Here is a 13,549-nt window from a genome sequence, read left to right as displayed (position 1 = left end):
GCAGGCAGTGGTGTCGAGACAGAAACTCGGACCTGATGATCATAAAGAGCAAAGAAAAGCAGGTATATGGTGTGTGTGTGTGTGTGTGTGTGTGTGTGTGTGTGTGTGTGGGTGTGTGTGTGGGTGTGTGTGTGTGTGTGTGTGTGTGTGTGTGTGGTGTGTGCGTGCGTGTGCGTGTGCGTGTGGAGACTCAAATATGTTGTACAGTTTGTACATCAGTAACCATCACCTTTTCTGTCCAGGACTTTGTTGCCAGTTTCAACAAGAGAGTGTGGCTGGGTTTGACCGACAGAGAGAGAGAAGGGTCGTTCCAGTGGGTGGACGGCACGCCACTGACCACACCAACGTAAGACTGACCATCTTCATTTTACCTTCATTCTAATAAATGGTATTAAATGTTTACAAATCTACTGCACTGTCACTAAGACATCTGAGTCTACTTCACTATCTATCCACTATGTGCATCTAATATCTAGAACAGTGGTTCAGACTCTGGCCGATAGGGGGAGCATTGGCTCCATTGTTCAGGCAACAGGCATCTGCTATTTTCTAATAAGTTATTTCATTATAAGTAGTACTAAGCAGGCACTTGCACACATCCGTCTGTAAAAAGACCATGAATGCAGTTTTTATTATGGTGAAAGAAATGCAAATGCCCCTCTTTCCATGCCATAACTGAAGGCTGCATTCAAGAGAATTGCCTTGTCCAAACTCTCCTGAACTTGAATTCAAATCTTATGTTGAAAGAATTGCCCTCACTGTGTGGAAATTCATGCCGTTACGCCATTCACTTGATTATGCTTAGTTTAGTGTGTGTTTAGTGTACCGAAAATAGCCGACCTCCAAGCTCACAACGTGTCGCAAAGCAACACGTTGTGAGCATGGAGGTCTGCTGTTTTCTAATAAGTTATTTATTTATAAGTAGCAATAAACAGGCAAGTGCACACATAGACATCAACGGGGGCTTGAGCCCCTGCTCTTTTATCCATCTGTAAAAATTGCTCCAGCTCTCCAGACCATGAATGTAGTTTTAACTATGGTAAAAGAAATGCAAATGCCGCTCTTTCCATGCCATAACTGAAGGCAGCATTCAAGAGAATAAGTACCTGTATGTACCGGTATGTATTCCTTAGTAATAGAGGGTATGCGCGTGACATCATCATCATACCAGGAAGTTATGCAGGAACTCCTACAGAGTGGGAAAAAAATACTTTCTGGCCTTGACAGCACAAACATCCAAACAGAAAAGTCCTATACTGATCGCATTGAACGCCGTTGAACGACGTTGAACGACGTTAAACTCATTTTGCCACTAACTTTGCCACTCGATTTGCCACTCAATATGCCATTCACTTTATGCATGCGCATACCCTCTATTATGCCCAACACTGGACCTGAGATCCAGGTGAAACTTGGGGTTTTGTATCAACCACACATTATTAGAGGAAACAAGAAAATATATACTAATAATCTTTACATTAGGTACTAAAGCTGTACTTTTTGTGCACTCAATTCTCAATCCGAAAATAAAACATGTTGATATTGTATATCAATCTGCAAAAAATAGACGATCTACAAGCTCACAGCATCACATTGCGATTCGAGGTGTAGTGAGCGTGTAGATCGGTGTGCCTACCGTAATTGTGCCTTGCTTGGACACAAATCACTGAATATAAAACGAGGTCATGATTATAAAACTAGACCAGGTCACCTGGTCGTGCCAGACCCGCAATGAAAACTAGTATGGCACTGAACTAACACATGAACACACAGGATTTTATAGTCTCAGCAACAAAGCGTAGTGAGCTTGTAGATCGGCTGTTTTCACTAGTATGGCACTGAACTAACACATGAACACACAGGATTGTATAGGCTGAGCAGCTGGAAATGTTTGTGAGCTTGTAGATGGGCTGAGGAATTTATAGTGTTAGCAGCTCGTCAGCCAACTCAACTCAGCTGGTCCTGTACAGGTGACGGCACTCAAGGCAATCAGCCCAGCAAGGGAAGGGAGGGGCAGATGAGCAGGCACACTGAGGAAAAAAGGGACAGGCACACTGAGGAAAAGAGGGACCGACCGACAGACCGACCGACAAAGCCTTATGTAGGCCGACCCCCTGGGTCTGGCAACAAACGATTTGGAGTGAAAAGCCATCTTCACAATTTACAATTTAGGCATTTAGCAGACACTCTTAATCCAGAGCGACTTACAATAAGCAAGGTAAAGTAATACATCATTACTATAAGCAGGGTAATACATCAATACATCAAATGCATCGAACTATCAATCTAGACAAAATAACGTAGGTAGACCGAGTACAAGCACCTAATCAGTAAACAGATTTGTATAAAAACTTTAAAAAAAATGCTATCTAGCTTTCAATATGGTCATTGGGGGGTAGGCGAGTGCCACGGTAAGTGCTATGGGCTTATAGGTGGAGTCTGAAGAGGTGAGTCTTCAGGCCACGGCGTAGGCGTGGGAAATATAATCGATATGGCAATACATCGCGATAGTTTATTTGCCAATACTGTATCGATACTTCAGGCCGTAGTATCGCGATACTTTGAGGAAAATAAAATACGTTCCCAATCCCATGCATAGGAACCAATGGTAGAAGTCCGGTCCTGACACTCCGCTGCCTCTAGATGTCGCTGTACTATAGTAGCTACTTCCCCTTCCCACGGTTCAGTGAGTGAGGTCTCGAGAAAATGGCTGCGAACAACGAAAACAACAACATTAGAGCATCGCCTTCAGCTTTTAAAGATGCTATATCGCAATAGTATCGCAATAGTATCGTATCGCAAATATTCACAATACGTCGTGATACTATCGCATCGTGACCCAAGTATCGTGATCACGAGATTCTTGCCAATATCCACCCCTACCACGGCGGAAGCTATAGGGAGTGAGTCTGTAATTCTTTGTAAACTTATTGTAATAAGGATAATATGTTCCTTACTTCTACAGGTTCTGGCAACCGAGTGAGCCTGCCCATGAGACCTTCCAGTACACTAATGCATTGTAATAATGATAATATGTTCCTTACTTCTACAGGTTCTGGCAACCAAGTGAGCCTGCCCATGAGACCTTCCAGTACACCAATGCATTGTAATAATGATAATATGTTCCTTACTTCTACAGGTTCTGGCAACCGAGTGAGCCTGCCCATGAGACCTTCCAGTACACCAATGCATTGTAATAATGATAATATGTTCCTTACTTCTACAGGTTCTGGCAACCGAGTGAGCCTGCCCATGAGACCTTCCAGTACACCAATGCATTGTAATAATGATAATATGTTCCTTACTTCTACAGGTTCTGGCAACCAAGTGAGCCTGCCCATGAGACCTTCCATTACACCAATGCATTGTAATAATGATAATATGTTCCTTACTTCTACAGGTTCTGGCAACCGAGTGAGCCTGCCCATGAGACCTTCCAGTACACCAATGCAGTGTCAGACTGTGTTGAGTATTACGATGGCTTTTCCTCTGCCTCCACCCACAAAGGATGGAACGATGTCACCTGCACCAACTCTAGATACTGGATGTGTGAGAGGGTGCTGTGCTGAAGCCGGTAACATGTCATTAGGTCCATTGATCGAACACCCTTTGGATCGACCTCCAAACTCTAACCCAGGGGTCGGCAACCCAAAATGTTGAAAGAGCCATATTGGACCAAAAAAAACCCCCAAAACAAATCTGTCTGGAGCCGCAAAAAATTATAAAAGCCTTATATATCAGCGTTGTCGGGTGGAAACCTTGTATGTCCAAAACTTTGTTTTGTATTTAATGAACTAAACTAGTGAAAACAGCCGATCTACAAGCACACAACGCCTCGCACCGTGAGGCGTTGTGTGCTTGTAGATCTGCTGTTTTCACTAGTTTTGTGTGTCAGTCTTGTATGATGAAGCAGGGCTTTACTTTGCGAAAAAACAAACAAAAAAAACATACAAATTTGAAACTTGGAGATACAAGGTTTCTGCCCGACAGTGACGATAAAAAAATCGTTAAAACAAAAAATTTAAATTTTCCGCCCATCTTTTTCCATTTTCATACATTTTAGAAAAAGCTCCAGGCAGCCACTAGGGCGGCGCTAAAGAGCCACATGCGGCTCTAGAGCCATGGGTTGCTGACCCCTGGTCTAACCCAAACCCTAATCCTAACCTCAGTAAAACTATGCCTAACTCTAACCCTAACCCTAACCTCAGTAACCGTGACGCGGGTGATTATCTAACCTGACGACGCTGTTCGACCCAACGGGAGTTCGACCTATGGGGCAGTCCCCCTGAAACAATCATGTTCACCAGGCATGTGCACACAAAGGGGGCTTGAGCCCCTGCTCTTTTTATTCGTCTGTAAAAAAAAGTGCCCTCTTTGCCTCAAAAAGTGCCCTCTCCAGACCATGAATGCCATTTTTGAAGTTGAAATTGATTACGCTTAGTTCAGTGTGGTATCAAGCACCGAAAATAGCCGACCTCCTAAGCTCACAATGTGTTGCGTGAGCTTGGAGGTCTGCTATGTTTTGATATTTTCATCAAAAGGCGAAATGTCAGCCCCTGCCTCTTTAACATTCTCTTCGCGTCCATGTTCACCATCTATCAGTTAGCTGGTGTGTTGCTACAATGTATTCATGTAGATTAATACAAAGATTAATACAGAAGTTATGCATCTATTTCTCACCAGTTTTAATCTCCATTGAATTAATTTACATTTTATTTGCCATTTAACTTTCTTATTGATTGATTGATGATTATGTGCTTTACATAACCAGGTCTATGTTATACTTTGGCTGTTAGAAAATAGCAGATCTACAAGCTCATCACGATGTGTTGTGAGGTTGTAGATCTACAATGAGTGCTTTTAGAGTCGTTCCTCCTACCACTTTACTATTTACAAACTGTTAATAAAGTATAATCAATGAATCAAATGCTATTCAAATTTTTGGGTGAAGATTCTCCTCTAAATCCTTTTTTCCTTGTAATATTTTTAGTGTAAAGCACTATCTACATGTTTTGTATTAAATGTGATATACGGAATTACTATCATCATCATCATCATCATCATTATTATGTCTATATTCATTATGAATACATTAATGAAACAATGCTCTCATACAGTATGTTTATAATCATGCAAGACAGTTTATATCAATGTTTATAAAATATAGGTCGTATATTGCAGATTATACATAAATACTATTCTCACATTGAATTATTATCATTTTTAACTCTACAGAAGAATACAGAATTACTCTCTCTTATCATGGTAACATGGAAATGATAGAAGTACTTTAGCACCACTTTGTGGAGGTTGAATGTTTCACTAGCAGATGAAACCAACCCGTTCTCACCCCCTAGGCTTCACCCTCCCGACGCGTTCCCAACTCGCCTTCTGCTTCACCCGTGCGACACTTTGGAATGTCTACTGCGTCTACGGAGAGTTTTAGGACGAGAACGGACAGTCTTAGTACGCATGCACCGACATATGTTAACTGGAATATTTTACGATCACAGCCGTCACAGGGAATCGAACCCAGGTCTCTGGATTAGCATCATCATGCTCTATCGACTGAGCTAACCAGACGACTGGGAAATTCCCTTTTTTTTGTGCTTTTATCTTTGACAACGTGGATGATAACGTAGTCCCTTCTTTGAGCCGTATTCGGACGCGGAAGCAGTCCCCTGGTCAAAATGTACTATTCTGTCCATAACGGCACATAATTCGGTAACGCCGCTGAGTCGGCTCATGCGCCGTTCACACCGTTCGCCGCGGCGACTCGGTCGCTACCGCTCCCTCGGCGGCGTCTCTCGGGGTTCATTGGCGCCTGAGACGGCATGACTCCGTCGTTTATAGTGGCGTGAGCGGTAGCGACGGGTGGCTGGTAAACCAGTAAGCCCTTCAGAGCGGTATTGAATCCTGCTTCGGGAACTACTTTTTTTTCTCTTTCTTCTTAGACCACCCAATGCGTCCAACCCTTGAAACAGTAGGCAATACCAAAGCGTCTATCGTCCGATGCAGTACAGTACTTCACAACGCGTCGGTTGTATGACGCTTTAGGGGTGAGAATGTAATTGATGAAACAGAGTTTAGACTAGAGGGTTTATTCAAACGTCAGGTTCTCGGACAGTTTACCTGTAACTTTAGAGAGATCAAAAGTCTAATTGCTTGGTAAAGAGAGTTATTTGTCCTTTTTCTTGCCATTAAAGGCCATGGGGTGTGTGTGTGTGTGTGTGTGTGTGTGTGTGTGTGTGTGTGTGTGTGTGTGTGTGTGTGTGTGTGTGTGTGTGTGTGTGTGTGTGTGTGTGTGTGTGTGTGTGTGTGTGTGTGTCAGCATGTTGAAACATGTTGACAGCAACAAGATATAAACTGTTCTCCTCCCAGATGTTCAGCACACACACACACACACACACACACACACACACACACACACACACACACACACACACACACACACACACACACAACACACACACACACACACACACACACACACACACACACGCGCACACACACACACACACGCACACGCACACGCACACACACACACACACACACACACACACACACACACACACGTCAATGCCTTGGCTCTCGGCTTGGGCGTTCCTGCAATCTGAAATTGTGCAATAGCACAATAGCATATCCAAAAGGTTCTTCCACATGTTAAAGTCCTCATTATGTAGAATGTCCCATTTCATAAGTGTTCAAAATGTATCAAAAACATGTTTTAAATACAACGCTTTGCAACGTGTTGTGAGCATGTAGATTGAAAATGTTCAAACAGCCAAAGGGATGATTATTAGTTAATGCATATTGTGTAATACTAAGAAAGATCTATTAACTCCAGTAAAGTAAATATATTATAAAGTAAATATAGTACTAAATTACTGTCACCACTGCAAAGGAAAGTGTTACTTCCCAGCCACACTAGTCTAACTCGGAGCAGTTCGTGTGGGCAAATGGGCGGGCGCGGCGAGTCTCACCGCAAGTCTCAAGCCAATAGCATGTGTTCTCCTCCCCCCACCCCCCCTCTGCTCCTCCTCCTCCTCCCCCTTGCTCAACGAACGCAGCTGCGTCATGACGTCAACACATTCCGTGCAACGCCCCTCTGCACTCTGATTGGTTAGGGAAAATCTACACTTCCTCCAACAGTGATTCTAATGGGAACGCCCAGGCTTCATTTTCTTCTGAGCGCCTAATGAAGCCTGGGTTTCCGAGGCTACTTCCCAGCTAGCAAAATCTGCAAAATCTCTGACGTGAGGACGTCGCCACGCGGCCTCGCGATGGCCATTAGCGTGTCGTTCGCTAGGCGTGTTACGCTGCGCTGACATCACGTCCTTGATCAGCGTACGCCAAGCGCTACGCCAAGCGTGATAACGGCGTCACTCCAGCGCCATTTGGTTCCATGTGTATACTGTCAGAGTTACAGACATGTAAGGGGTCCATTAGGTTCCATTTGTACACAGTCAGTCTGAGTTACAGACCTCTAAGGGTCCATTTGGTTCCAAGAGTTACATACTTGTAAATTACAGTAAATAAAATAGTTACTAAAACCTACCATGCCTTCTCCAATGATGGACTGGACGCTGCAGTGAAATAATTACAGGGAGAAAAAAATAATAAAAAGTAAGAAAAAAGGCTGTGGAAAAGTGAGAGAGTGTCAATAATTGAATTAAATGCATTTCATGTCAATACATTTCTTTTCCCAGATTACAGTAATAGACAGATGGTGAATTTCTTTGTTAGGGAGCAGTCTGGGAAAAAAAAAAAACTACAAACAGTAACCCCTGCATTATAACATATCAATTTAACTGTTAACTGTTTTTGCATAAAGGTTTTTTATTAAGGTTGGCTAAATCAACATTCCACCATGAAAATATATAATCGTTACTTGTCTTCATACCTGGAGAAGTGCTGCAGCCCTGTGGCCTCTCTCATGGGTTCCATGATGGGTGACAGACTCAGCTGTGGTGGGATAAGGTAGCCTGGCTCCAGCCAATAGACCCGTCCACTCTCTGAGTGAACTGCTTCTCTTGGTCTGGTTTTGTCATATGACGCGTCTCTTTCTACCGAAACCGACTGAAACCGACCAATGAAATCAATGCAATACGGAGGAGAGGTGTGTCTTACTTTTGAAAATCAACAGAAACTGTGGAGGGAGGGGTGGCTCACCAGAGTTCTTAATTGCCTCCTTTGAACTTCAAAAGAGCTGCAACTACAAGTGTCGATAGCTCGTTAGTGATTCTCTCTAATCAATGAAACATCAAAGACAATGACCTGTTTGGTGCATGTCATTGAGGGGAGGGGGAGGAGGGAATGTTTTGTGTGCAAAAGTCAAACACAACCCCTCTCGATGCACGGTTTTCCCGAACCGGCGCAAAACGTTCGGAATCTCCTTATGCGGAGCTGATTGTTGACATCAGGCTGTTCCGGAGGAAATCGGCGCAAGCACTGACTCATTGTGACATCACTTCATAAAAGGCTCTGACATCACGTACGCCACATGAGTCAACAAAAAATGCCATGGTTACGTATTGAATGTCATCAGTATGACGTAACCGAACCACGGGTATGATGGGTATTGCCTAACAACCGGAGGGGCATCATTCCTCACGGGTGGCTAAGCAAACAGGCTGCGTATACTGCTCAAGATGAAGACAGACAGATACAGAGATATCCATATATGGGCATAAAATGGACGCAGACAAACAGATAAATGGGGTTTGCATTAAAGGGTGGGGCATCGATTCCCTATTTACATCGTTCCCGAGTAGGCCGGTTCCCGACTAGACGATTGGCTAACCGAAGGGAAGAGATCTCCATATGGGCATAAAAGGGACACAGACAGACAGATACAGAGATCTCCAAATATGGGCATAAAATGGACGCAGACATACAGATATCTCCATACTGTATATGGGCATGATATATCCATACATGAGCATAAATGGACCCAGGCAAACAGATGATCAAAACGGGTCCTATGACAACAGTTATAATGGGGTTTGCATTAAAGGGTGGGGCATTCATTCCCTATTTACATTGTTCCCTTGTTGGCCAGGGCACCGACTAGGCGCTCGGCCACCAATCTTCATATATGGGCATAAAATGGACGTAAACAGACAGATATCTCCATATATGGGCATAAATGGACACACGCAAACAGATGGTCAAAACAGATCCTATGACAACAGGTATAATGGGGTTTGCATTAAAGGGCGGGGCATTCATTCCCTATTTACATTGTTTCCAAGTTGGCCAGGGCGCCGACTAGCTTCTAGTACTTTAAAAAATATTTTTACATTTTAAACCCCTTTTTAATTATTATTTTTCAACATTTAGAAAAAATAAGTTATTTTCTTAACATCATTAATTTTCTTTGAGTACAGTTCGGATATTGCAGGTATGTACAGGTATATTCACTGCCAGACAACCAGAGAGAGAGACAAGAAAGAGAGAGAGAGCTCATCACTTAACATTCCAATCAATCAACTCAATTGTCGCCAGCTGGTCTCTGTGTGAACCCTAGACTCCAGTGAGCAGTTGGTTAATTCTTAAAAAAATCACAACTCTTGACAGGAATGGGCTAGAGACTTACTTTTTTCCCCTAAATGCTCAGAAATGCTAGACTTACTTTTTTTCCCTAAATGCTCAGAAATGCTAGGGTGTTGCCATATCTATATGGAGTTAAAGGACAACTTTGTTTTGTTTTTTTTAACAACAAGGGTTCATATTTGTGGGCTCGCCTGAAAGGCGAGCACACGTAAGATATTGACATTATTGTGGGCGAGCCCACAAAAAATTACATAATGACATAATGACACAATAAAGACACAATAATGACTCCTCATGCCGAACAACTTTGACACTCTGACTTTTGACCTCTGACCTCTAGATCTCCCACCATTTTGAATTGTATGAAAAACTGTAAAAATCTATCTCCTACTGGGATTTTTGTGACTAAATGCTCAGAAATGCTAGACTTACTTTTTTTCCCTAAATGCTCAGAAATGCTAGGGTGTTGCCAAATCTCTCTCTCTCTCCCCTCTCTCGCTTGATCCCTCTCTCTCCCTCGATCCCCCCCCCCTCTCTCTCTTTCTCTCTCCCTCGATCCCTCTCTCTCTCTCTCTCTCTACCTCTCTCTCCCCTCCCTCGCTTGATCCCTCTCTCTCCCTCGACCCCCCCCCCTCTCTCTCTTTCTCTCTCTCTCTCTCTCTCTCTCTCTCTCTCAGTGAGAGTTTGGGCGTTTGGTGGAACTTTGTCTGACTTTAACTGCGTCCTTGTTTTCTCCTGGTTTCTTTGCTTCTCTTCCTCCAGAACCAGAACCAGGTAAGACTGCTGTTTTTCTCTTTCTCCAGAACCATGAAGGTAAGACTGGTGTTTTTCTCTGAGTTGAAATGAAGCTTCAATTGTTTACAGTTTAAGACTGGGTCTCGTTAGAAGCAGTGCTGACTCAGTACATCTGGGGACCCTAAGAGTGTTGAGGAGAACTATTATTTATCCATGTCCATACCCATATCAATCCTTCCATATCAATCCTTCCTTATCGATCCACTATTGATCATTTTCTATTATTGGTAGTAGTTGTTGATAAACATATGATGGTCTTTCTATGAAGTTCTTGGAGATAATGCGATGTATGTGTACTGCATGTACTGTACGGTCACTTTAAACGGCAACGCCTCCTTTATATTTTAACTACATCAGTGGTTCTCAACCTTTTCAGGCCACGACCCCCAACATAATCATATTTTAACTGGGGACCCCCAAAATAATCATATTTTAACTGGGGACCCCCAAAATAATCATATTTTAACTAGGGACCCCCAAAATAATCATATTCTAACTGGGGACCCCGCACCCTGACGAGCACTAAGAGTTGAGGAATTACATTTTGTTTAACACAGTCCATGTCGATCGGCTATTTTCAGAATTTCTGCCAGTAAACTGCTGCAGTCGGTCAAAGAGCTCTGTTGAAACATCCACAGTCTGGCCAAGTTGTTGCAATGTCTCCTGAACATTCAATGTTTTTCAACATTAAAGGAGTAGTTCACCTCCAAAATGAAAACGTTTCTATTGATTACTCGCGCCATGGAGACTTGAGTTCAATAATATTTTTAGTTTTTTGTCGCATTCCTAAGACAAACATTTGGCGAGGGTCCCTGCTTTATCTCTCTCTCAGCTTAGGGGTCCTTTTTATTGATTCAGCTCTATCTCTGGAACCATTTGTCCGATTGACACAAATCTTTTTGCCACTGAATCACAACATCTGTGCCTGTTTCTGTGATCGATCAGTGGGCCCCCCCAACATTTTTTTTTTCATGAAACAGTAAATAAAAACATACAGAATCTCGGCATATGGACCTTGGAGCCATTTTTGCTTCTGGCACTGGAAGAGTTAAAGGACAACTTTGTTTTTTTTTTACAACAAGGGTTCATATTTGTGGGCTCGCCTGAAAGGCGAGCACACGTAAGATATTGGCAAAAAATGACATAATGACATAATGACACAATAATGACTCCTCATGCCGAACAACTTTGACATTCTGACTTTTGACCTCTGACCTTTAGATCTCCCACCATTTTGAATTGTATGAAAAACTGTAAAAATCTATCTCCTACTGGGATTTTTGTGTTATGCGCACAAAACCTTTTTCACATGAACTTTGGACCAATACGGTCAAACTGATCAACCAGATTTTTTTTAAAGTGAAACATATTTTTTTTAATAATTCACTCAATATTGCAGTTTTATGCAAATTATTCTTTTGCCTCTAAATCATGTATGCAAAGTTACACGTTCAAGGCATTTGGCAAAGATGTAGAGGGTTAGTCTAAATATCACTGAAACCAATCTTATTCCAATTGGCCAAAGGGGGGCGCTATACGAAGCATTTGAAAATTCAAACTTCAAATGGGCATAAGTCATGACTCGTTTCGTTTGAAGACATGCAACTTGCTTACACGCGTGCTTTGACTCAAGCGGAAGACATCTGTGTCTTTGTTAAGTAAGCTCCGCCCTTAGATTTTCCGCCATTTTGAGCAGTTTGTAAAACGCTTAAACCCGCTTTTATTCTGGAATTTTCGCGTCACGTGCACAAAACCTTTTTTACATGAACCTTGGACCAATATCTAAAGATCTGTCAGATCGGATTTTTTTAAATTGAAACATGCTTTTTTAATAATTCAATGAATATTGCAGTTTAATGCAAATTATTCTTCTGCCTCTAAATCATACATGCAAAGTAACATGTTCATGGCATTTGGCAAAGATGTAGTCCAAATATCACTAAAACCAATCTTACCCCAATTGGCCAAAGGGGGGGCGCTATATCATTTTGGGCAGTTTGTGAAACGCTTAAACCCGTTTTTATTCTGGGATTTTTTTTTTGCAATGGATGAGTACCGGGAGCTCCGCCCCCACCTCTCCGCCGAGACCTCCGACCAGAATCACAGCCACACCATTCACTTGAATGGATATACAGCGGATTTTACACATTAAATATTAATTCCGTTTTGGACCCAGAGCTTCGAAATCTCGTCCAATCCGTCAACAAAGGCCTGGATATGCATTGGAAAAATATGTAGACCTTTAAACTTTTAAAACAATACGACAAAGGAATATATAAGGACGCAACAGCAGAATAAGGAAATCGCCTGTCTGCTGGACCTATACAGAGTCGTTTTCACTTTTCACTGATTTGTTTAGAAGCTATTACTCTCCATTACACAAACAACCAACCAGAATAAACTGCTTCAAATGTAGGCTACCTGTTTCTTATCATGCCGATTGCTTATAAATCTTATTTGATATCTCTGGCGTGAAATGTTCGCGATTCCTGACAAGTTTAGCTGCCGAGACGCAGAGGGAGAGGAAAGGGTGTCCCACCAAATTCTGGGCCCTGGGTACAAGGATTCGCTGTGGGCCCACATGAATGTTCTTCATCGTGGGATTTCAAAAATAGCAAATCTACAAGCTCGCAGCGCGGCACTCAGTGCCACGCTATGAGCTTGTATATCTGCTATTTTTCAATCGATAAAGTCTAAAATAATTAAGGCCCTTCCACCTTGGGCCCTGGTAAGTCAGTCCCACTTTTCCCCCCCTTGTGACGCCCCTACCCACAGCCTGCAGTCGAAAGCAGAGTTGAAATACAACACTTTGCGTCGCTACCCCTGTTCATTCAGACATTCACAGACGTACATTACATATCAGTTGCTATTTAACATAACAAATAAGGTGTTTGTAGTCATGGGTTATTGTCGTTTAGGCCAATACAGTCCATTCATATTTAAATTGGTTTGAAACGGCTTTCTGTGGTCCAGCAACCATGGACATGTTGCTTATTCCTCCTCTGCGACCTTATATATTCCTATGTCGTATTGTTTTAAAAGTTTAAAGGTCTAAATATTTTTCCAATGCAGATCCAGGCCTTGTTGATGGATTGGAAGAGATTTCGAAGCTCTGGGTCCAAAACGGAATTAATATTTAATGTGTAAAAATCTGCTGGATGTCCATTCAAGTGAATGGTTCCTTTAGAGGCGGCTGTGA

At 42.5% G+C, this 13,549-nt stretch overlaps 1 protein-coding gene across 3 annotated transcripts in view; it reads left to right on the top strand.

Annotated features, from left to right (window-relative positions):
• Positions 1–3,793, top strand: part of LOC308297710 (CD209 antigen-like protein C) — a 20,304-nt gene extending 16,511 nt beyond the window's left edge. For 2 of the 3 annotated variants that reach the window (XM_080741265.1, XM_080741264.1), the window contains 3 exons: positions 1–62; positions 243–346; positions 3,401–3,793. The exon at positions 1–62 is cut by the window's left edge and continues 72 nt beyond it. In XM_080741265.1, coding sequence (XP_080597391.1) covers positions 1–62; positions 243–346; positions 3,401–3,569 — 335 coding nt within the window. In that variant the 3' untranslated portion in view covers positions 3,570–3,793. The remainder of the gene's footprint in view (positions 63–242; positions 347–3,400) is intronic. The other variant, XM_080741263.1, reaches the window with a different exon arrangement.
• Positions 3,794–13,549: the final 9,756 nt, after the last annotated feature.

This window comes from Nannobrachium achirus (assembly GCF_963921795.1).
Source record: "Nannobrachium achirus genome assembly, chromosome: 14".
In the NCBI taxonomy this organism is placed as follows: domain Eukaryota; kingdom Metazoa; phylum Chordata; class Actinopteri; order Myctophiformes; family Myctophidae; genus Nannobrachium; species Nannobrachium achirus.
This window is presented reverse-complemented; position numbering and strand designations above follow the sequence as displayed.